The sequence below is a fragment of the Papaver somniferum genome, unplaced genomic scaffold, assembly GCF_003573695.1.
Source record: "Papaver somniferum cultivar HN1 unplaced genomic scaffold, ASM357369v1 unplaced-scaffold_80, whole genome shotgun sequence".
NCBI classification, from domain to species: Eukaryota; Viridiplantae; Streptophyta; class Magnoliopsida; order Ranunculales; family Papaveraceae; genus Papaver; species Papaver somniferum.
Window position 1 is genome coordinate 1360461 of NW_020650971.1, and position 23955 is coordinate 1384415.

General features: G+C 41.3%; 3 protein-coding genes across 7 annotated transcripts; all 3 read left to right on the forward strand.

Moving 5' to 3' along the window:
* The first annotated feature begins 11 nt into the window (after positions 1 to 11).
* On the forward strand, positions 12 to 3384 carry LOC113344909 (chromosome partition protein Smc-like). The gene is made up of 7 exons (XM_026588792.1): positions 12 to 283; positions 555 to 614; positions 718 to 767; positions 904 to 1592; positions 1693 to 1848; positions 2000 to 2188; positions 2407 to 3384. Exons 6-7 carry the CDS (start codon positions 2054 to 2056, stop codon positions 3382 to 3384), a joined length of 1113 nt encoding a protein of 370 aa, XP_026444577.1. The 5' UTR covers positions 12 to 283; positions 555 to 614; positions 718 to 767; positions 904 to 1592; positions 1693 to 1848; positions 2000 to 2053.
* A 9914-nt stretch (positions 3385 to 13298) lies between these two features.
* On the forward strand, positions 13299 to 17463 carry LOC113345085 (WD repeat-containing protein 87-like). The gene is made up of 8 exons (XM_026588950.1): positions 13299 to 13493; positions 13741 to 13785; positions 13885 to 13925; positions 14169 to 14859; positions 14953 to 15108; positions 15238 to 15423; positions 15633 to 16931; positions 17039 to 17463. Exons 2-8 carry the CDS (start codon positions 13741 to 13743, stop codon positions 17183 to 17185), a joined length of 2565 nt encoding a protein of 854 aa, XP_026444735.1. The 5' UTR covers positions 13299 to 13493; the 3' UTR covers positions 17186 to 17463.
* A 1593-nt stretch (positions 17464 to 19056) lies between these two features.
* LOC113344837 (testis-specific gene 10 protein-like) lies at positions 19057 to 23303 on the forward strand. Of its 5 annotated transcripts, XM_026588739.1 has the most exons (7): positions 19057 to 19238; positions 19357 to 19416; positions 19562 to 21007; positions 21119 to 21289; positions 21738 to 21829; positions 22238 to 22426; positions 22530 to 23303. In XM_026588739.1, the coding sequence occupies exons 2-4, from the start codon at positions 19357 to 19359 to the stop codon at positions 21287 to 21289; spliced, it is 1677 nt and encodes a 558-aa protein (XP_026444524.1). In that variant the 5' UTR covers positions 19057 to 19238; the 3' UTR covers positions 21738 to 21829; positions 22238 to 22426; positions 22530 to 23303. The 5 variants fall into 5 exon arrangements, with proteins under 5 accessions (XP_026444524.1, XP_026444520.1, XP_026444521.1 ...); XM_026588735.1 differs by having other exon boundaries at positions 19057 to 19416; XM_026588736.1 differs by having other exon boundaries at positions 19057 to 19416; positions 22243 to 22426.
* The last annotated feature ends 652 nt before the right edge of the window (positions 23304 to 23955 follow it).

Sequence of the window (23955 nt, forward strand, 5' to 3'; positions counted from 1 at the left end):
AGAAGAAAGGAGTGATTCAGAGTAAGGTATGACATTGAGTCATTGACAGTGGGAGTGAAATCCATTAACTCTACGTCAAGAATCAAAACTCACATTTGAAACCCTATATCAAGAATCAACAGAAGCAGCAGAAGATTGTACTCAGCTTTACAAAGGGGCAAAAAAAAAAGAAAGAAGCAGAGAGATTCAGAGCGAAATAACCTAAACAACTCCCAATTAAAATCCTAAATTGAATCAACGCAACCAGATTATTGACTTGGATAATTACCCTAATCTTCTAAAGGTTTGTAATATCATCTCCATTTTCAACCAATTTCATTTCATTCCAGTTAATTCTAATAAATTCCACTCTCCCTTTTGTAGTCTTTAACTGTCTTATTTGTATATTAACTTGAAAATGCAGCATAGTCTGTCTGCCATATGATTTCTTTTCGATTTATTACAGTCCCAATCACGTTTTACCCTTGTTTTTTTCAAAAATTAATAATTAGGGTTTATGAAAATTAGGGAAAAGAGGTTTGATTTTTGTATGATTCATGTTGCTGTTATTACAGATGGCGCGTGGTAAGTCTACTGGAGGAAAGGCATCAAGGAAGAAGCAACTTGCAATCAAGGTAGGTTGGTTGGTTCAATTTATAGTGTTTTTTTTTTTATTTCTTTCTCTTGTAATGTTTTGAAAATTAATTGAAATTGAAGCTTAAATCTTCTTCATTGTAGGCTGCACCAATCACTGGGGGAGTGAAGAAGCCTCGGCGTACTGCTGCAAGGTATGTTCTTTATTTTAATAAATCTTCTACATTTAGCGTACTTGTTATGAGCGACTCTCCTGAGACTGTCAGATTCAGGGAAAACATGAAAATTCATTGGTCGAGTCTGAACACACTGCTTACCTTTCTACTACAGGATGTGTGAAACCAAGCAGCCAGCTGCAAAGATAAATTCCCATTCGAGAATCAACTTTATAAAACACATGGAAAGCCAATTGAAGGGTACTCCATATCTAAAAGTGTTCGAAGATAGTTGCTTTGGGCATCTTATACACCTGCCAGAGATCCAGTTGTACGCCAAGGTCGTCTACAATGTACTGTTGACGAGAAAGTATCCATCTAAGAAGGACAAGGAGGAGAAGGATGCCATGTCCTTTAATATTGGCAATCAGGAGATATGTTTTAGCGAACGAGAGTTTGCAATGATGTCGGGATTGAAGTTTGAGGGGAGTGAAAAGATAGACTACAATCCCGAACAAATACGTCTAATGAAAGTTCATTTTCCTGGTCAGCGTACTGTTAAGTTGGAAGACTTGTTAAAGAAATTCAATCAACTGAAGAACAGCGAAGACAAAGTAAAGCTAGGCTTGCTTTATTTCGCTGAAGCTGTAATTATGGGCCGGTGCTCAAGGTTGGCTGTAAATAAAGGTCGTTTCTTCTTAGTTGACAACCTCGAGAAGTTCAATCGCTATCCTTGGGGAAAGATCTCTTACACAAACAATTAAATGGCTCATCTGTCTATCAGAGAAGAAAAATGTTTCTAAATCCAAACACTTACATGGCAAAGTGGCTCACGATCTGCAAGGTTTCCCACTTGTTTTTCAGGTATGGATAAGAACTCCAGGTAGTGAGTTTAAGTTAAAATTACCCATATTTAGGAGGATGATTATGATAATCAATTTGTTTATTTCTTTGATTTTGACAGGCTTGGATTTTTCATAGTATACCAGCATTACAACAAGCATACACTGAAAAGAATGAAGATTGCTCTCAGGCCATTCACCCTGGTATCTTGCATTTCAAAAAGGCTGACGGAGTACCATGGCAAAAAACAAACCGCATAGAATTGAGCAATGTAAATGTGAGGAAATATCTTTTCTCCCTTTGTCGTGTTGTGTTGATTGCATACCTCCTCATTTATTCTGAAGTTATGTAGATAATCCAATCCAAGTAATCTGAGAGCTAAGCTCTTTACTCTTATTTTTTCTTGTTTTTGTGTTTGTTTTTTTCAGATTAAGATTTTGTCACCTTTACACCCTACATTGTATGAACTAAAAGAAGGCTACATGGCTGGATTTCTAAGTGATGAGGAGGTTTTAGGAGCCAATGGGCCTCAAAATGATTCAGGCATCCAAGCATTAAATGGCGAAGATAATGCTCTCGAACAATGGGAAGATGATTCCTGCCCAATTAATTCCTTGGTAAGAGCACATCGCAAGAAACCTCTTTGTCATTACGAAGTTATCATTACATATAAATTAGGTTTGATTGATTCCATAAATAAACCAAAATCTATAAACACACTAAGTTCGAATGGTTTCCGGTAACAGATGGTTGACCTGGAATATCATGTCTCCATTTTCAATCAGTTTCACTTCACCAGTCTTTTTTTCCTTAAATTTTCTCGCTGTTTGTGTAGAAGGCTGATAAGCAAAATGGCACCGCTATGAAAGAAATTCTAACTTTATCAGGTGGTGAGGATCAAGATGTTGAGTCTCTAGAGAACTTGAAATTGAAATTGGGAAGCGAAATTGAAATTCTCAAGAAAGAAAGGTCTTCAGTGGAAGGTGATGTAGGATTACTCAACAAAAAAAGGGAGGAATTGGAGACCTATCATTATCAGCTCATAGAAGAGAAGGCTATACTAAACAAGGAGAAATTGAAACTCGGAAGAGATATTGAATCACTGAACAAGAAAAAGACTAAATTCGGTACTGATACTGACTTACTTAACAAGGAGAAGGAAAAATTGCAAAGTGATTTGCATGTTCTCAACCAAGAGAAGACTGCAGTGGAGAATGATCTCAAGTTACTGTGCGAACAGCAGAAGAAATTGCAATGTGATTTTGAGATTCTCTACAAAGAGAAGACTAAGTTGGTGAGTGATACTGAGTTACTCAACAAAGAGAAGACTACAGTGGAAAGTGATATCGAATTACTCAACAACAAGAAAACAACTATAGGAACTGACATTGAGTTACTTAGTAGGAAGAAGTCTGTAATGGAAACTGGTTATGAATTTCTCAAAGATGAGAAGAATAAGCTAGCAACTAATTTAGAATTCACCAACAAAGAGAAGGACAAGTTGCTAAATGACATTGAACTTCTGAATCAGGAGAAGGACAAGTTGCAATCTGATGTTGAATTTCTCAATGAAGAGAAGGCTACTTTGGGAGCTCATTCTGAGTTACTTAGCAAGGAGAAGACAAAATTGCAGAGCGATTTTGAGTGTCTCAACAAAGAAAAGTCTACGGTGCAAGGTGATATTTGTTCGCTCAATGAAAAGAAGACTATGGTGCAAAACGATATTTGTTCGCTCAATGCAAACAAGATTAAAGTACAGGATGATATTTGTTCTCTTAACGAAAAGAAGGCTGCAGCCTCCTTGTTCGCCTAAATCATGCCAAAGCCATGTCGGCCATGCCTCCTTGCCGGTGGCTACCAAACGAAGGGTTGTAACAATCGATGGACACCCTTCTTTCGGAGATGCAAATCTCAGCTGTCCAAGTTCTCCACCAAACGCGTGGAAACTTTTGGCCGCCCCTAAACTATGCCAAAACCCTAATTTTGGCCGCGCCTAAAACTATGCCAAAGCCATGCCGGCCATGCCTCCATGCCGCTGGCTGCCAAATGAAGGGTTGCAGCAATCAACGACCACCCTTCCGCCTGAGATGCAAATCTCAGCCGTCCAAGTTCGCCACCAAACGCGTGGCAACTTTTGGCCCAATGCCAAGCCCTAATTTTGGCCGCGCCTAAACTATGCCAAAACCCTTATTTTGGCCGCGCCTAAAACTATGCCAAAATCCTAGCTTGGCCGCTCCTAAACCATGCCCAATCCATGCCGGCCATGCCTCCATGCCGCTGGCTACAAAGCGTTGCAACAATCAACGGCCACCCTTCCTTTTGAGATGTAAATCTCATCCGTCCAAGTTCTCCACCAAACGCGTGGAAACTTTTGGCCCAATGACAAGCCCTAATTTTGGCCGCGCCTAAAACTATGCCAAAATCCTAGCTTGGTCGCGCCTAAACTATGCCAAAACCATGCCGGCCATGCCTCCATGCCGCTGGCTGCAAAAACGAAAGGTTGCAATAATCAACGACTACCTTTCCTATCAAGATGCAAAATCTCGACCGTCGAAGGTCACCACCGAGACGACAAGCCTCCTTAGCTCAACTTTCCAAACAATAGCAACATGCTACAAAAAACACTCGAGACATCAAAACATGTCACAAACTGGGGATGCTCATCAGGGTATTGGTCTGGCGGTTTACAATGTGCGGCGTACACTACGCCCGTTACAAGAAAGTGCCATAAGAGTGAGGCGGTTAGTAAATACAAGAAGTAATGGTGAAACGTTTTCTTCATTATGGAACCATCAATTCCAGGCGTTACTCGTTACCTCTTTCTTCCATTTAATCAACCGTTTCCACTTCTTACGAGACCAGGGTACGTTTCGTTGCGACTTGTATATATAGGTCTCACCTATTTCCACCAAACAACAAGTTTTTGGTCAGGAGAATACAACACTCAGAAATCACCTGTTATCTTCCTACATTTCTAACGTTTCACTTTCTGATACAAGTCGTAAAACAATCACTCTTCCAGAAATCAACTATTCTGGTCTCAACACCCTCTTCGCTTCCCTTCCTAAAACCAACCCTTCTCCTTCACTTTGTGAACGAAGCAATCCGGGAACGGCCATTTCTTGGTTTAGGTCGGATTTGTACAGATTGATCTCTCGAATCTAAAGTACTCCCACGAAGTACATTGTTTAGGGTTTAGACTCGTTTCTCACCCACACACGAAATTACCAAAATCAGCAGAAACTGTTTTCACCCTCAAACAATTAGAGACCACAGTGAGAGATCATCTCTCGGTTGCAATATCGATTTCCAATTTCCAGTTTCACCTTTCAATTCCGATCTCAATATGGTAGAAGCAAACAATCCGCTCGGGAATCAATGTCTCAGTTATCAGTTATCACACGACGAGGAGTGACTGGGGACTTATCACGGTCAGGACGGCGTCACCCATAAAACTACGTCGGACATGCCTATGGCTAGGGTTTGCATCAAGATGGAAGAACAAGCTAAAGGAGGAACGCTGGAATACATACCCGGAGTATGCTCGTTGTGTTGCTACTAGCTCCAAGACGAGGGAATAAAACTGATGATACGGGATAAAGAAGATGGGTAGCGCCTTTTACAGGAATGATGTTTTTGGAGCTCGAATGGAGGAAGGTTTCCTATTTTTGGTTACGCATGGGAAGAGGCAACCGGGCCCGCTAGCAACGCTCCATGGCGCCAACAGGCCGTGGCCAAGCTAGCGCCAAGAGACCGCCAGCGCCATCTCCACGCTTCAGCCGGCGCCATCTCCACATCCTAGCCGGCGCCATCTCCACGTCCCCTCCACTCCTAGCCAGTGCCAACAACTTGCATCCTTCCAGCGCCAGCAGCTTTCATCCTTTCCAGCGCTAACAGCTTGCATCTTTTCAGCGTCAGCAGCTTGCATCCTTCTAGCGATAACAACTTGCATCTTTCCAGCGCCAACAACTTGCATCCTTTCCAGCTCCAGCAGCTTGCATCCTTTCCAGCGCTAACATCTTGCATCCTTCCAGCGCTAACAACTTGCATCTTTCCAGCGCCAGCAACTTGCATCCTTCCGGCGCTAACAACTTGCATCTTTCCGGCGCCAGCAGCTTGCATCCTTTCCAGCGCTAACAACTTGCACCCTTCCAGCGCCATCTTTTCGCTCCACAGCCATCCAAAGTCCTGCGCTATCTTCTCCGCTCCATAACCAGCTAAAGTAGCCATCCTCACCTTCGAAACAGCGCCATGGCTCCAGCACTCCGTGATCAAAACCGCGCCATCTCTGCACGATACACCTATGATCACCAGAACCAGAGCCGCTTTCGCCACCCCAACGTTTTTTCAAGTATGACAGCTCCAACCGTCACCAGAGCCGCTGCTACTCCACCATCAGGGCAAGACACTGGAGGAGACGGAAGAAGCCAACCTCCTTTTACCACTGATGATTTCATGGAAAGACAAAAGGTTCTCGTAACGCTCAGACAGACGTGTCTATAACTCAGAAAGATATACCTATTTCCTCAAGACACTGACGAAGCGGCCACCATAAGAGTCACGTCAATCCAAGAGGGAGCTGACAAGGAATACTTTTAACATCCGGCACAGGCACTTCAGCAGGACGTGCTTTTATAGATGAAGCGGCTCGCTTTGCTCTTGAATTCCCAGTAGAAGGGAATCAGCAATCCAATTTCATCACACATAAAGATCAGGAACGACTTCTCCAAAATCGAGGCAAAGGAAATCAGCAACCCTCATGAGTTCACAAAGACCCTCTTTCCGTCAAGAGCTGCATGATTTCTGGGGACTTCTCCCACAAAATCGTGCAGTCTATGAGGAAACATTTATGTGAGATTCTATGTTTCTCAAAGGTGTAGTGTCAATACATATTTGCATCCCTCAACCGCACTGCATCAGGAAAGCAGCTGTTTCTAGCCAGGGAACCGTTCTCAAACCCCAACCTCTCCTGGAAAGCACGATTGATAGATGGAACTGGGGACTCCTAACCACTGTTCGCTTGAAGGGTGTCCATTTTGACAGCATGTTGATTGACGCAGCCGCTCCGCTTCAACGTCCTTCAGCAGCGGCTCCCTTCAACATTCGCTCCAGCAGCCACTCTGCTTCAACGCGTCCTCCAGCAGCAGCTCCACTTCAACGTCCTCCAACAGCGGCTCCGCTTCAACGTTCGCTCCAGCAGCTGCTCAGCTTCAACGTCCTCCAGCAGCGGCTCCACTTCAACGTCCTCCAGCAGCCGCTCCGCTTTAACGTTCTCTCCAGCAGCCACTCCGCTTCAGCGTTCTCTTCATAAGCTGCTCCAGGATCCGAAGTCGAAGCTTCAGCGTTTGGCTCCTTAAGTTTCAACGTCCTCTCCAAGAGCCGAAGCCGCTTCAACGCCGCTCCCTCCTGCCAAAGATCGTATCGTGGCAGCCACTCCTTCCTGCAAAGGGTCGTTCCACCACATTCCCCATGTCAAGGATCATGATCGCGGCCAGCCAATCTTCGTAGTCATGGCCACCTTTTGATCCATCCCGCAAAAACTCGTGATCATGGAAAGTTTGCTCGCTTACGCATCCAGCCAATCCTTTTACTTCCATGGATGCCCATACAATTCCAGCCAACCTACTTTGTTCTCACGACAATGTAGTCTCTTCTGATTACATCTGCTACCAAGAACTGTTGCTGCTCATTTTCCGATACCAGCCAAAGCTCCACCGCAGCAGCAATCACTACAAAGGTCTACACGGAATCCCTTTACTGTCAAAGCTCAGAAGACACAGTCAACCAAAAGGCCATAGCCACAACAAGGTCATCTACCCTTCAAGGGTATAGCGCAAGAATATCATCACCTCTCTGTCTAGAAGACGCCTTCAACACTTTACGAGGCCGCGGTGGATCCCAAGCCTACTCAGAGGAAAAAAACTTCAGACACTAAAGAAAAATGCGACTAGGGACTGCTCATCGCAGTCCATCCTGACGATCATTAAACACTCATGAGATAACTCCAGAGACGCAGCTGAAGCATTTTCTTGAAGAAACAGAGGGAGCCACGATAAACGAACATAACTCTCTTATATCTACCTCTTCGCTATCCAGAATATTTCGTCCATGTATATCCAGAGCATCCCAACGTCACATCCAGAAGAGTACAATAAGATTGTATCAAATCCCGTGGACATGGATTCAAGGCGATGCAATGAAAGTATGCTACACATGGGTACTACCATCATGAAACGCTTTCACCCCCCTCATCCTGGTTATTTCTGATTTCGACATCATCCCTGCCGAAGTTTTACGAGCCGCAGGAATTTCTCAACATGAAGCCGTACATGTGCATCGAAGACTCCAAAAGCACGCCACAAATATACATTCACATATTCGGCCATTCCATCGAATCTAACAGAAATATAACAGGGGACTGCTCACCGCATCCCATTCCATACGATAATCCAAGATTCATAAGCTGGTTCGAAGGATGTCTCTTGGAACAAAGTCCTTGAAGACTTTATAGAAGCACATCGGCAATAGAATGTCTCCCAACTCATCTATTTCATCATGTGGATTTGGAAGATTTCTACCATACAATCATCCACAACATATCATCATCGCGATCAGAAGGTCTAGACACTGAAAAACCTAAAGTCAAGGATGGATCGACAACGCAATCACAATCTCCAAGGTTAGCCCTGACATGATCGTTGCCGAGCATATATTTCATCCATCTATCCCAAGAATGCAATGGAGTTTGGTAAATTTTGGAATCCACTGGAGAGACACTGCAGACGAAAGCACGGATCCAGACGAGCAACAGAAACAGAAGAGGGTCGATACCTATTTTCATGCGGACGGAGTTTCTAGAGTTTGAACAGAATAAAGATTCCTTCTTGCTCCATGAACGGGAATAGATGACTGGGTGCGACTATGCCACCTCTGGCCCGCAACATCCCTCTTGAATTCTTTCTGAGTTTTACTGTCGAGCTATTTTCACCTCCTAAACAAGCTCAAAACCTAAATATTCCCTCGTACGGAGATAGGAAATTCTTTTCCGATCGAAATGGAGGGGCGGACCGTCAAACTCCGAGTTCGTACGAGAATTCTACCATGATTCTAGTAAGGGGCGCTAATTAGGGTTTCGACATGACAAACCCTAATTTAGACAAAGTTGACATCATTCCACGGAACTGAAGCCAGTCGTCACCATTCAACGGAACTGAAACCAGTCGTCATCCTTCCACGGAACTGAAGTCAGTCTCCACCATTTCACAGAACTGAAGCCGGTCGTCACCCTTCCACGGAACTGAAGCCAGTCTCCACCATTCCACGGAACTGAAGCCAATCGTCACCCTTCCACGGAACTGAAGCAAGTCGTCATCCTTCCACGGAACTGAAGCCAGTCTCCACCATTCCACGGAACTGAAGCCAGTCGTCACCATTCCACGGAACTGAAGCCAGTCGTCATCCTTCCACGGAACTGAAGCTAGTCTCCACCATTCCACGAAATTGAAGCCAGTCGTCACCCTTCCACGGAACTGAAGCCAGTCGTCATCCTTTCACGGAACTGAAGCCAGTTGCCATAGTTCCACGGGCCCGCAACATCCCTCTTGAATTCTCCCTGAGTTTTACTGTCGTACTTTTTTCACCTCCTAAACGGGCTCGAAACCTAAATATTCCAGCGTGGGGAGGTAGGAAATTCTTTTCCAATTGAAATGGAGGGGTGGACCGTCAAAATCCGAGTTCGTACGAGAAGTCTACAACGATTTTAGTGAGAGGCGCTAATTAGGGTTTCGGCATGCCAAACCCTAATTTAGACAAACTTGCCAGGCGCCGTCACCACCGTTTGGTAGCCGAATTTCCGAAACCAGTTTCCACCATTCCGCGGACCGAAGACAGTATCCAGCGCCAGTGGCTCCGTTCCAAGCCGCACCATGCCAGCGGCTCCATTCCAAGCCGCACACTGCCAGCAGCCTTATTCCAAGCCGCACCATGCCAGCGGCTCCATTCCAAGCCGCACACTTTCAGCGGCTCCATTCCAAGCCGCACGATGACAGCGGCTCCAAGCCAAGATGACGCCAACTGCCTGCGTCCCAGCCAACGACCATCTCTGCCACTTCGCACCCTAGCCAGCAACACTGTTCACCTTTCTATGGCTAACCAGAGCACCGTCTCACGGACCAAATTGCAATGCCGCCTCTATCGACCAGTATCCAAAGACGCAACACTGATGCCAATATACCATTGCCGAGCCGAATTTACGCAAAGCCGCCAACGCAAGAGTTGTGGATAATCTTTACCTCCCGAAAAAGGTTAGACGGATCTTCCTGAACATCTCTTCATGACTCGCCGTTTCGATTTTGTCCTCGTCTGTCACCATCTCATGCTTACCTCGCAACAAGGCCACTGTTTCGAGGTAAGCAGGGGACTTAATGTTGATGGTGGTTTTTAGCTTAGGATTAAAATCATAAAACCTTAGTCAAACAGTGACGTCACACTTGAGTAATAATGTCGCCACTAGCACATTTATTGAACCATCCAACATATCTGCGTAAAATTATAGGGGTACCTTTTTCTGTATATGCAAAGCTCCACGGCAGAGCCCTCGGTACTGACTGGCATCATCTATGCATATGCCAGCCGCGCATGTTATCCAAACGTGCCAATCACGTGTGCCACATATTTTAAACTAGGGTTTATGTATATTCCAACCATGTCAGCCGCACCATCGTACCAATTGCATGTCATGCCAGCCACATATCCGTGCAAAAGGCATACCAACCATGCCAACCGCACCATAGTGCAAATGGCATGCCATGCCAGCCACACCTCCTCGCCAAAGGCATCCCAACCATGCCAACCGCACCATAGTGCCAATGGCATGCCATGCCAGCCACACCTCCGCACCAAAGCCATGCCGGCCATGCCTCTATGCCGTTGGTTGCCAAACGAAGTGTTGCAACAATCAACGACCACCCTTCCTTTTGAGATGCAAATCTCAGCCGTCCAAGTTCGCCACCAAACGCGTGGAAACTTATGGCCCAATGCCAAGCCCTAACTTTGGCCGCGCCTAAACTATGCCAAAACCCTAATTTTGGTCGTGCCTAAAACTATGCCAAAATCCTAGCTTGGTCGTGCCTAAACCATGCCAAATCCATGTCGGCCATGCCTCTATGCCGCTGGCTACCAAACGAAGGGTTGCAACAATCAATGGCCACCCTTCCTTATGAGATGCAAATCTCAGCCGTCCAAGTTCGCCACCAAACGCGTGGAAACTTTATCCTCAATGCAAATCCCTAATTTTGGCCGCGCCTAAACTATGCCAAAACCATAATTTTGGCCGCGCCTAAAACTATGCCAAAATCCTAGCTTGGCCGCGCCATGCCGGTCATGCCTCCATGTCGCTGGCTGCCAAACGAAGGGTTGCAACAATCAACGACCACCCTTCCTTCTGAGATGCAAACATCAGCCGTCCAAGTTCGCCACCAAAAGCGTGGCAACTTTTGGCCCAATGCCAAGCCCTAATTTTGTCCGCGCCTAAACTATGCCAAAACCCTAATTTTGGCCGTGCCTAAAACTATGCCAAAATCATAGCTTGGCCACGCCTAAACCATGCCAAAGCCATGGCGGCCATGCCTCCATGCCGCTGGCTACCAAACGAAGGGTTGCAACAATAAACGGCCACCCTTCCTTCTGAGATGCAAATCTAGCCGTCCAAGTTCGCCACCAAACGCGTGGCAACTTTTGGCCCAATGCCAAGCCCTAATTTTGGCCGCGCCTAAACTATGTCAAAACCCTAATTTTGGCCGTGCCTAAAACTATGCCAAAATCCTAGCTTGGCCGCGCCTAAACCATGCCAAAACCATGGCGGCCATGCCTCCATGCCGCTGGCTACCAAACGAAGGGTTACAACAATCAACGACCACCCTTCCTTCTGAGATGCAAATCTAGCCGTCCAAGTTCGTCGCCAAACGCGTGACAACTTTTGGCCCAATGTCAAGCCCTAATTTTGTCCGCGCCTAAAATATGCCAAGACCCTAATTTTGGCCGCGCCTAATATTATGCCAAAATCCTAGCTTGGCCGTGCCTAAACCATGCCAAAGCCATGCCTCCATGCCACTGGCTTCCAAAACGGAAGGTTGCAACATTTAACGGCTACCTTTCCTCTCAAGATGCAAAATCTCGACCGTCGAAGGTCACCATCGAGTCGGCAAGCCTCCCAAGCTCAACTTTCCAAACAATAGCAACATGCTACACAAAACACTCGAGACATCAAAACATGTCACAAACATGGGGATGCTCATCAGGGTATTGGTCTGGCGGTTTACAGCGAGCGGCTTACACTACGCCCGTTACAAGAAAGTGTCATAAGAGTGAGGCGGTTAGTAAATACAAGAAGTAATGGTGAAACGTTTCCTTCATTATGGAAACATCAATTCCAGGCGTTACCCGTTACCGCTTTCTTCCATTTACTCAACCGTTTCCACTTCTTACGAGATCAGGGTACGTTTCATTGCGACTTGTATAAATAGGTCTCACATATTTCCACCAAACAACAAGTTTTTGTTCAGGAGAATACAACACTCAGAAATCACCTGTTAGCTTCCTACATTGGTAACGTTTCACTTTCTGATATAAGTCGTAAAACAACCACTCTTCCAGAAATCAACTATTCTGGTCTCAACATTCTCTTTGCTTCCCTCCCTAAGACCAACCCTTCTCCTTCACTTTGTGACCGAAGCAAGTCTGGAACGGACATTTCTTGGTTTATGACGGATTTGTACAGATTGATCTCTCAAATCTAAAGTACTCCCGTGCAGTACATTGTTTAGGGTTTAGACTCGTTTCTCACCCACACGAAATTACCGAAATCAGCAGAAACTGTTTTCACCCTCAAACACCAAGAAAAAGGATAAGTCCCCCATATCCTTAATAGCAAATTCAGTTCCAAGGTTTGAGATAAGTTTACTCATACGATCTGGATTGGAGCCTGTGACAATAATGTCGTCAACATAAACAAACACATATGTTATAGACTCCATCATTTGTAAGACAAACAATGAGGTGTCTACAACTGAACCCTTGAAGCCTAGTTGAATCAAATATCTACTTAAGCTTGAAAACCAGTCACGACGTGCCTGTTTGAGTCCATACAAGGACTTGTGTAACTTACACACATGATTCGGATAATTAAGATCTACATAACCAGCCGACTGCTTCATGTAGACATCTTCTTCCAGTTGGCCATGCATGCAGGAAAGCATTTTCCACATCCAACTGCTTCAAAGACCAATTGTTCATTACAGTTATCGACAGAACTAAACGAATTGTACATGGCTTTATCACTGGACTAAACATCTCTCCGTAGTCAACCCCTTCCTACTGGTTGAACCCTTTAGCCACAAGACGTGCTTTGTAGTGCTCCATGCTGCCATCAGGATTAAAGACCGAGCTACAAGCCTATAGACTAGAGCTATTATTTTCCACCACTCACTGACGCTGTTGAGAGTCTCTAGGAAGACTAGTAGTTATATTCTTAACAACCAATTTCAAAAACTTACCCAATCAATCCGTCGTGAAACGGATTGGATGTCCACTAGCAAAATGCGGATAAGTTTTGGGTAAAATCCACGGATTTGGGTATTTATGCTCATCCCTGGGACTCTCCCCAAAGGCCCATCGGTGAAGGGGGGATAAAATTGAATTTACGATATTCCCGATACTACAAAACCAAACAGCAACCCTAAACAAAATTAAAACCCAAAGGGAGTAAAATCCATTAACTATTTCAAGAAATCCATTAACTCTATTTCAAGAATCAAAACTCAAAATTAAAACCCTAACTTGAATCAACTGAAGCAGCAGCAGATTATACTCAATTTATAAAGGGGCTAAAATAAAAAGAAAGAAACAGAGAGATTCAGAATAAAGGTAAATGAACTCCAGTATCTCTTTCAATAAAAACCTAAATTGAATCAACAAACCAAATTATTGACCTGGATAGTAACCCTAAACTTCTAAAAGTTTGTAATATCATTTCCATTGTGAATCAATTTCATTTCATTTAGTTCTAATTACTAATTATTTTTACCCTTCTTTCTTGAAAAATTAATAATTAAGGTTTATGAAAATTAGAGTTTTTGGGGGAAAGAGTTAATTCATGTTGTTGATGTTGCAGATGGCTCGTGGCAAGGCACCAAGGAAGAAGCAACTTGCAACTAGGGTAGGTTGGTTGGTTTAATTTATTATGTTTTTTTTTCTTCTTTCTCTTGTAATGCTTTGAAATTCATTGAAAATGATGATTAAATCTTCTTCGTTGTAGGCTGCACCAGCCACTGGGGGAGTGAAGAAGCCTGCTGCAAGGTATGTTCTTTTTCTTAATTGTTTTTGGTGATGCATTTCTAGATGATTTTGTTGTTCTGGGGTTCGTCATTTATTTTAGTATTAATGTGAAATGTTTTAGAGCTTTATTTTTTGCTTTCTATGACTTTTGGTAAACATTTAGCGTACTTGTTATGAGCAACTCTCTTGAGACTGTCAGATTATAGGGAAAACATGAAAGTTCGTTAGTGGAGACTGAATACACTGCTTACCTTTCTACTACAGGATGTGTAAAAACAAGCAGCCAGCTGCAAAGATAAATTCCCATTCAAAAATCAACTTTATAAAACACTTTGAAAGCCAATTGAAGGGTACTCCATATCTAAAAGTGCTCGAAGATAGTTGCTTTGGGCATCTGATACACCTGCCAGAGATCAACTTGTATGCAAATGTCATCTACAATGTACTATTGAAGAGAAAGTATCCATCTAAGAAGGACAAAGAGGAGAAGGATGGAATGCCTTTTAATATCGGGAATCAGGAGATATGTTTTAGCAAACGAGAGTTTGCAATGATGTCGGGATTGAAGTTTCAGGGGAGTGAAAAGATAGACTACAATCCTGAAAAAATACGTCTCATGAAAGTTCATTTTCCTGGTCAGCATAGTGTTAAGTTGGAAGAGTTGATAAAGAAATTCAATCAACTGAAGAACAGCAAAGATAAAGTAAAGCTAGGCTTGCTTTATATTGCTGAAGCTGTAATTATGGGCCATAGGCCAAAGTGGAATATAAACAAAGGTCTTTTCTTCTTGGTTGACAACATCGAGGAGTTTAACCGCTATCCTTGGGGAAAGCTATCATACAAAGAGACAATAAAATCTCTCATTTGCCTATCAGAGAAGAAAAATGTTTCTAAATCCAAACACCTGGTCGGAAAAGTGTCTCACCATCTGTATGGATTCCCTCTTGTTTTTCAGGTATGGATAATAACCCTGTTAGTGAGTTTAAAAATACCCATTTGTAGGAGGCCGATTATGATACTCAATATGTTTTTTTCTTGATTTCAACAGGCTTGGATTTTCCATAGTATACCAGAATTACAACAGGTATACACTGAAAAAAATGAAGATTGCCCTCAGGGCATTCACCCTGGTATCTTACATTTGAAAAAGGCTAACAGAGCACCATGGCATAAAACAAGCCTCATAGAATTGAGCAATGTAAAGGTGAGGAAATATCTTTTCTCCCCTTGGCGTGTTATTTTGTTGATTGCATACCTCATTTATTCTGAACTTATGTATATAATCCATTCAAGTATCTGAGATCTGAGCTTTTTCTGTTGTTTGTTTTTTCAGAAGGTTTTGTCACCTTTACACCCTACATTGGATGAACTAAAAGAAGGCTACATGGCCGGATTTCCAAGTGATGAGGAGGTTTCAGGAGCCAAAGGGCCTCAAAATGATTCAGGCATCCAAGCGCTAATTGGCGAAGATTATGCTACTGAACAATGGGAAGATGATTCCAGCCCAAATAATTCGTTGGTAAGATCACATCGCAAGAAACCTCTTTGTCATTACAGATGTATATCTTAATCCAGAATTATCAAAGTTATCATTACATATAAATCAGGTTTGATTGATTCCATAAATACCAAGTTCGAAAGAATTCTAATAAGAGAAGCTTGACCTGGAATATCATCATCTTCATTTTGGTCTTTTTTTCTTTTAAAATTTTCTCTTTGTTTGTGTAGAAGGTCGATAATCAAAATGGCAGGACTATCAAAGAAGTTATAACTTTATCAGGTGGTGAGGATCAAGATGTTGAGTCTCTAGAGAACTTGAAGTTGAAACTTGGAAGCGAAATTGAAGTACTCAACAAAGAAAAGTCTGCAGTGGAAAGTGATGTCGGATTACTCAACGAAAAGAGGAACGAATTGGAGACTGACCGTTATAAGCTCTTAGCAGAGATGGCTATACTTAACAAGGAGAAATTGAAACTCGGAAGAGATATTGAGTCACTCAACATGGAAAAGACTAGATTGGGTACTGATGCTGACTTACTCAGTAAGGAGAAGGAAAACTTGCAAAGTGATTTTGATATTCTCAACCAAGAGAAGACTGCAGTGGAAAGTGATCTCAGGTTACACTTTGAACAGCAGAAGAAATTGCAATGTGATATTGAGAATCTCTACAAAGAGAAGACTAAGTTGGTGAGTGATACTGAGTTACTCAACAAAGAGAAGTCTATAGTGGAAAGTGATATCGAATTACTCTACAAAAAGAAAACAACACTAGGAAATGATATTAAGTTACTTAGTTTGGAGAAGTCTGAATTGGAAACTGGTTATGAATTTCTCAAAGATGAGAAGAATAAGCTAGCAACCGATTTAGAATTCACTAACAAAGAGAAGGATAAGTTGCAAAATGACGTTGAACTCCTCAATGAGGAGAAGGACAAGTTGCAATCTGATGTTGAATTTCTCAATGAAGAGAAGGCTAAATTGGGTTCTCATGCTGAGTTACTTAGTAAGGAGAAGACAAAATTGCAGAGTGATTTTGAATGTCTCAACAGAGACAAGTCTACAGTACTAGTTGATATTTGTTCGCTCAACGAGAAGAAGTCTGTAGTGCAAAATGATATTTGTTCGCTCAATGGAAAGAAGATTACGGTACAGGATGATATTTGTTCGCTTAATGAAAAGAAGGCTACAGTACATGGTGATATTTGTTCGCTCAATGAAAAGAAGACTTTTCTGGAAAGTGAAATTGAATCGCTTAACAATGAGAAGACTAACTTGGGAAATGAGACTGATTTGCTTGGCAAGGAGAAGATGAAATTGCAAACTGATATTGAATTTCACAATAAAGAGAAGGCTGAATTTATTCGTTCCGTGACGGCTGATCTTAATAAGTCCTTTTATGAACGTGAAAAAGCATTGTCTGAAAATGAAAAAATTTTCGTAGAGCTTAAAGAGATGAACCGCACATTGGTTGCCAAGGAACGGTGTTACGCTGAAGAGCTTCAGGAAGCTCGCCAAGTACTTATCAAGGTACATTATTTAAATTGTTATTATTTCCGAAGTTTTTTTCTTTTTTGAAATTTAGGTTAATGGAAACATAAGATTTTGATCAATGTGATTGTATGCTATTAATGCAGCAAATGGAGTCAGAAAAGTCAACCAAAAGTAGGGTGATTGGAGTAAAGAGAATGAGAGGAGATCAAGTGCTCTGGAATTTTAAGGAGAAGAAGAGAGCCACACTGAAGGATGTGATTAGTTTTCGATTGAACCGTACAGATAAGTAAAAGTGACCAACTTCTACATGAGCCTTGTGCGAGAATGTGGTAATGTCTATTTTTTGGGTTTTTTCGTGTACACTAGTGGAAGGATGCTAACATAAGTATCTAATTGTAAATGAGTGTGACAGAATTAGGAGACGAGAAATTGATAGATACGGAATGATATAATATAGATGTTAACGGTCTGCTCATGATATGAAGCTGAATTTCAAACTTGTAAATGTTTTGAATTTGAAATGTAAAACTGCTGCCGAATTATTATTTTTGAGAAAATGCTTCATCCTGTTCTATGTTGGGGTTGTGCTTATTCAGTTTTTAGTTGTTACCTCTAGCAAATTGCATATCTATATTTCTTGTGTTCTGTTGTTGCCCAAAACTCATTCTCTTGCAGGATATTTTTGGTCGGGACAAGATTAAAGGTATATGACATCATCATCGTGAAACTGATCAGAATTCTTGGAATGGGTTGCGAGTCTTGTGACATGAAGGTATAACTTTCATCTGTTAGTTTGTAGTTATTTCTGAATTCTATTTTGTAGCTTCTGTTTCCTTTTTTTCAAAATGATAATAGGAACCGATATTTTGTTACTTTGCTTGGTATTGTAGTTTCTTTTGTTAATCCTTATCATCCAGCAGCAAGTGTTAGCTTTCATATGTCCGTCCCTGTGGGTGCGATGGTGATGGTTTAGGCCCTTTAAGTTGTGAATAAAGCATATTCTAGTAATACCTGTATTAGCCTCTGATACAGTACTTAAGTCGGATTTATTTCTCCTCCTTTTTGGTATTGCTGTTCTGTGTTTAGCTTTTAGTGTTACAGATGACCTTTATTCAGGAAAAAGGAGGAGAACCTATTTGCTTAAGAATGTAAGTTTTCATCTATATCTTTGTACTACCCATGTCTCTTCCGCGTGGTTTAGTAAACTGGTATATAGTCCTACACCTGTTCAATGTTTTAGTTTCAGCAGCTGCTCCTTTACAATCTCTAGTGTGCATTTCAACAAGCTATCTTCGCGCTTATGAGTTCAATAACTATTTGTGGGTGATGATACCCAAACTGGAACCGTTACTCAGCGATTCGGAACATGTCAGTTGTCAGAATTTGAACAGGTTTAGTAATGTGGCCGTTATGTAAAATGAAACTGTAATTTTTGAAACAAGTTAATGAAATGGAAGTGAAATCCAGATTTATTTATAAGTATAGTAAAATTATATAAATATACTCCTATTTGTATTTTGCAAAATTTGAAAGTAGATATATCTAATGCAAGGGATAGACAGTCTAATCCAGCATTAGAAAGCTCTACTAACAGTGATGTAAGGGTTACTAGCTCCCTAAGTTAGTTTTTTGAATGAATTTGAACTTACAAAGAAAAAAACAAATGTACATATAGTACTCTGTGACATTCAAAAGAAAAAGCAAATAGCTTGAAATTGACATGGAAAAAATGAATTCAAAACGTCATGATTTATAAAGGATATACCAGTTCTACCAAGTGTTGATATCGTTTCACATGGAAATGGTATCAACACTTAGTAGGACTGGTATCTCCTATTATAAATCGTGCAAAACGTGAATTGAGATCCAACATTGACACCAAGCGATATTCAGATCAGAAGCTCTAAGGTGATCCTAGACTGAATCCCGTGGTCCGTCTCCTCTTCCATAGAGACAAGATGAATAAATAATTGTTTATTTTTGTGTTTGATATTATTTTATGTGAGAGACATTTTGACTTTTATGACAATAATGATGAAAAACATCGCCGGAATTATATATGGTCACGGTGGGCGGTGTGTGGGCCCCAAAGTATCGCTAGGGATAGAAATTGAACCTTTTGATTCAGCCGATCCTACAAAAACCAAACCAAACAGCCACTTTAAAAACTAAAAAGAAAGAAACAGAGAGAGATTCTGAGTAAGGTATGACATTGACAGACTTCATTAACTCTCTTTCAAGAACCAAAAATCTCCATTAAAACCCTAAACTTGAATCAATCCACACAACCAGCAGCAACAAAAGATTGTTTGAATTTGAAAGTAACCCTAAACTTTCAAAGAGGTTAGTAACATCATCTCCATTTTCAATCAATTTCATATTAGGGATTATGAGAATTACACTTATTGTTGTTGGTAGGGTAAAAGACAACTGATTCATGTTGTTTTTGTTGTTGTTACATATGGTTGATCGTAATTCCACTGGAGAAATGGCTCCAAAGAAGCAGCAGCTTCCAAATAAGGTATGTTTTGTTGGTTCAATTGAATTCAATGCTTTGGAAATTGTTGGTACAGAATTTGAAATTGAGATTTTCTTCATTCTAAGGTGTCTAATGTCATCTCCATTTTCAATTAGTTATTATTATTTTCAAAATTTTGTTTGTGTAGGAGGTTGATAAGCAAAATTGTACCACCATTGAACAAGTTATAACCTTATCAGATGATGAGAATCAAGATGTTGAACATCTAAAGAATTTGAAGTCGAAACTGAGAAAGGAAATCGAAATACTCAAGGAGCAAAAGATGATGTTGGGTAAGACTACTCAACTATTTCACAGGCAATTGGCAATGGAAGTGGAGCCGAATTATTACTCGCTAAGGGAAGAAAATGTTTTACTTAAGGCAGAGAATCGGAGACTCAGAAATGGTGTTAAAGCGCTGAATGAAGAGAAGGATGAATTGGAAAGGGATGCGGATTTGCTCTGTAAGGAGATTGATAAACTGGGGTGTGAACTTGAAATGTTTCGCAAAGAAAAGTCTGCGTTGGAAATTGATTTAGAATTGCTTAACAAGAACAGGGGGGAATTGGTGAATGATCTTGATTCGCTAAAGGTAGAGAAGGATGAATTGGAAAGGGATTCTGACTTCCTCTGTAAGGAGAATGATAAAATGGGATGTGAAATTAACAAACTTCGCAAAGAAAAGTCGGAAGTGGAAGTTGATCTAGAGTGTCTCAACAAACAAAGGGAGATATTGGTGAATGATCTTGATTCACAAAACGGAGATAAGGCTATAATTGGTGATGAGAAGGTGGAACTCAGAAGAGATATTGAATCACTCACAAAGAGGAAGGGTGAAATCGAATCGCTAAACAGTGAGAAGACTCAACTAGGAGCTGAGACTGAGTTACTTAACAAGGGCAAGACGAAATTGCAAAGTGATGTTGAAATTCTCAACAAAGAAGAGTCTACAGTACAAGGTGATATTCATTCGCTCAATGAAAAGAAGACTATTTTGGAAAGTGAAATTGACTCGATTCGCAATGAGAAGACTAACTTGGGAAATGAGACCGAGTTGCTCAACAAGGAGAAGAGGAAATTGCAAACAATGCAAAATGAGATTGAGTTTTTCAACGAGGAGAAGATGAAACTGCGAAATGATTTTAAATTTCTCAACCAAGAGAAAGCTAAACTAGGAATGGATGTTTTGCTGCTCAAGAAGGGAAAGTCTGACGTGGAAACTGATCTTGAATTCCTCCAAGATATGAAGAATAAACTGCATAGTGATATTGAATCTTTGAACAGAGCGAAGGCAACATTTGGGATCGATTTTGAACTCTCCAACAAAGAGAAGGATAAGTTGCACAGTGATGTTGAACTTCTCAATGAGGAGAAGGTCAAATTGGAATCTGATATTGAATTTCTCAATGAAGAAAAGTCTGAATTTATTCGGTCCGTGACGTCTGATGTTAATGAATCTTTTTATGAACGTGAGAAGACATTGGCTGAGAATGAAAAAATGTTTATAGAGCTTAAAGAGATGAACCAAACATTGGTTGCCAAGGAACGGTTCTACACTGAAGAGCTTCAGGAAGCTCGTCAAGAACTTATCAAGGTACATCTATCTTAATCGTTATAATTTCCGAACACAAGATTTTCATTTTTGAACTTTAGGTTGATCGAAACACAGGATTTTAACTGATGTTAATTTATTCTACCGATGCAGCAAATGGAGTCAGAAAAGCCAACCAAAAGTAAGGTGATTGGAGTAAAGAGAATGAGAGGAGATCAAGTGCTCTGGAATTTTAAGGAGAAGAAGAGAGCCACACTGAAGGATGTGATTAGTTATCGGTTGAGCCGTAAAAGTAGAAAAAACAGACCAATACATGAGCCTTAGGCAAGTATTCCTCTAATCGGGCTAAGAATTTTTAGCTGTACAGCAAAGATATGGTAAAACTAGGTTATAAACGTGTGTGAAAGAATTAGGTGACGAGATAGTGATGGATATGCAGGAATAGAATAGAGATGTTAACAGTCTCGGTCTGCTCATGATGTGAAGTTAAACTTTTGAAGCTGTAAATGTTTTGAATTTGAAATGCAAAACTGCTGCCGAATCAGCCCTTTTCAGAAAAAATATTTTCTTCGTCCTATGTTGGGATGTGCTTTTTCAGTTGGTAGTTGTTACCTGTGGCAAATGGTATATGTGTACCCTTGTTTTATTATCATCTAGAATCTTCGTGTCTGTTTAATTTCCTTAAATTTGTGCACATGACTGTGAACCGATCTGTTAGATAGTTAAAATGCTTGTCCTGTTCTGATCAATCTGGTTATACACATTGATTCAGAATCTCTCTTGTCTATACACATTGAGGGTAGGAAGAACCGAAGAAGGGATATGACAAAAGGAAAAGTGCCTTCTGCTGGGATTCCTAACCAGGTATCATCATTTGAATTCTTATTCCAATGTATGTTTAGGAGTGACCCATCTTTTGTTTTGAAATGCATATTTTATTTGGTACTTGGTTCCCTTCACCAAGGAACCTCAATTATATCCAGCAACAGGTACTTTGTGTTTATATATTTTTCCTAGATCAGTTTGGAGGTAAGTTGCTATTTGCGGGCGTTTTGTCTAAATGGTGTTGTTTTAGTGTCAGTGTTGGTACATATATCCCCTTCATTGGTAAAGGTTAATCACTATTCAGAATTTCAGACCTGTACTTTATACTGGATTGATTTGGGAAACCATAATTGTTGAATACTTGCTGCTTTAAATATTCAAGGATAATAGTGCCACAACCAGAATGTTTCAGACTTCAGTATAACATATTTTTTGCACCCATGGCAGTATAGGGAATTTGCGAAAATTTGGATTCTAGGAGTGTAGTTGGTATTAAGAGAATGGGAGAGTTAGATTCGAAACCATTTGGGTATGCATTAAATGACAGGTGTCTGTCATCTTTGACGAATCAAGTTTCCTCTTTTGTTCAAAGACCAAGCTTGCCATATTAAAATTACCTGTATTGATGGGCATCAGGTAATATCTCTTGTCTCTCACTCGAATTGGTGTTGGTAATTATTCGGCGTTCAGAGGTTATATCAGGAAAAAAACTTGAGAATTACTTATATGTTGGCTGCAGGGGATGATCGACGAAGAAAATAAAGAATGGATAAGGTATGAAGCATATTTTGCAGTTGTCAGTGGACTTCTGGAGATCAATGAGGGCAACCCAAGTGGTACGAGTCCTGGTCAATAACTTATTTACTACAGGACGTCGGGACCGATTATTCACAAGCGGCGGGTTATCAAGCAATATGCAAAAATATTTACTCAAGAACCTGGAAATCTTCACCCAGGGGCCTTTTCTCCGTCAATTCCAACAAACAAATCTTCAATGGAATCCAATCAAGACATCCCAGCAGCCAATTTCCCACACACAGCCTTGTGAAACTTGCATGTTCCACCAAAAATGTGCCTCTTTTTCTGGACTGTTTCTCTAAACAAAATACCAAGACTCTTTACCAGTTCACCTGGCTTAAACATGATCATCTAGAGGCATTTTTTGCAGGCCCTGCAAAAGAAGTCTGGGATATGGTCCGCACTGCAGTTGGGCTATATAGTCTGAGCAAGATAAAAAAGAGTTTTTAAGGTAAAATCCGTCGCACTTCCAGGTGAGTATGGAGGGCCAAGTCATCTCACCTCTTCTATCTTGGGACTGGTGCTTTCAACAGAAACTTCATTTATTGAGAATTCTCAACGCTAGTCTCCTCTTCATTTATATGGACTATCCCCTTTGCTTGTTTCTATTTTCTGCCACGGCTTTTCCTTGTTGTATTTACCATGTAATTGTTACTTTTTCTTCTGTAAAAAACCAAGCAAGGTAAGAAAACACAAGTCAGAAACCCATGTCTGCCCTTTCTAAACATACACTCAAACAGGTTACTGTGAGCTACCTTACTAAGGGCACCCACCGGCACCATGTGTGATTCCGGCGGTACATGTCTGACTACCTGCCGTTCAATTTATAAGCTCCCTATTCTATAATTAACTTAGAGAGCTTAGAGGAATAAAACTCCCAGCGAACAGTAAAACCCCTGGACAACGGGGCAAGTAAAATTCAGGTCTTCACTTCAATGCCGACCTATATTCGTGATGCATCATCTCTTTGGAAAGCATGTTCTAGTGTCCACATCCAACTTATTTGGACAAACAAACACTCAAACAGGTTACTGTGAGCAACCGTACTATGGGCACCCGCCAGAACTATCTGATTCCGGCGGTGCATGTCTGACTACCTTCCGTTCATTTTATAAGCTCCCTAATCCATCTTTCCCCTTGAAGGCCTTGATAAATAAAGCTCTCACATTAAACGGTGATGAAATCTTCGCTTCCTATTGGCCTAGAAAGGCCTTTTCTAATGTAGAAGCTATGGTGAGGACACTTGGCATAACTCTATTAGTTGTAATGATTAAATTTTGGTTACAATTTGGATACATTAAATACTTAACTGTCGAGTAGTAACGGTGCTGAAAAAAAAAAGTGAATAATACTTATGTTAGAATTTA

What these genes read in the sequence shown, in the direction of transcription:
- LOC113345085 (XM_026588950.1), top strand. Translation starts at nt 13,741, where the DNA reads ATGGCTCGTGGCAAGGCACCAAGGAAGAAGCAACTTGCAACTAGG. An exon ending in AGAAGCAACTTGCAACTAGG is followed by an intron (nt 13,786 to 13,884) that starts GTAGGTTGGTTG and finishes TCTTCGTTGTAG; the next exon opens with GCTGCACCAGCCACTGGGGG. An exon ending in GTGAAGAAGCCTGCTGCAAG is followed by an intron (nt 13,926 to 14,168) that starts GTATGTTCTTTT and finishes TTTCTACTACAG; the next exon opens with GATGTGTAAAAACAAGCAGC.
- LOC113344837 (XM_026588735.1), top strand. Translation starts at nt 19,333, where the DNA reads ATGTTGTTTTTGTTGTTGTTACATATGGTTGATCGTAATTCCACTGGA. An exon ending in AGCAGCAGCTTCCAAATAAG is followed by an intron (nt 19,417 to 19,561) that starts GTATGTTTTGTT and finishes TTGTTTGTGTAG; the next exon opens with GAGGTTGATAAGCAAAATTG. An exon ending in CTCGTCAAGAACTTATCAAG is followed by an intron (nt 21,008 to 21,118) that starts GTACATCTATCT and finishes CTACCGATGCAG; the next exon opens with CAAATGGAGTCAGAAAAGCC.
- LOC113344909 (XM_026588792.1), top strand. Translation starts at nt 2,054, where the DNA reads ATGGCTGGATTTCTAAGTGATGAGGAGGTTTTAGGAGCCAATGGGCCT. An exon ending in CCTGCCCAATTAATTCCTTG is followed by an intron (nt 2,189 to 2,406) that starts GTAAGAGCACAT and finishes CTGTTTGTGTAG; the next exon opens with AAGGCTGATAAGCAAAATGG.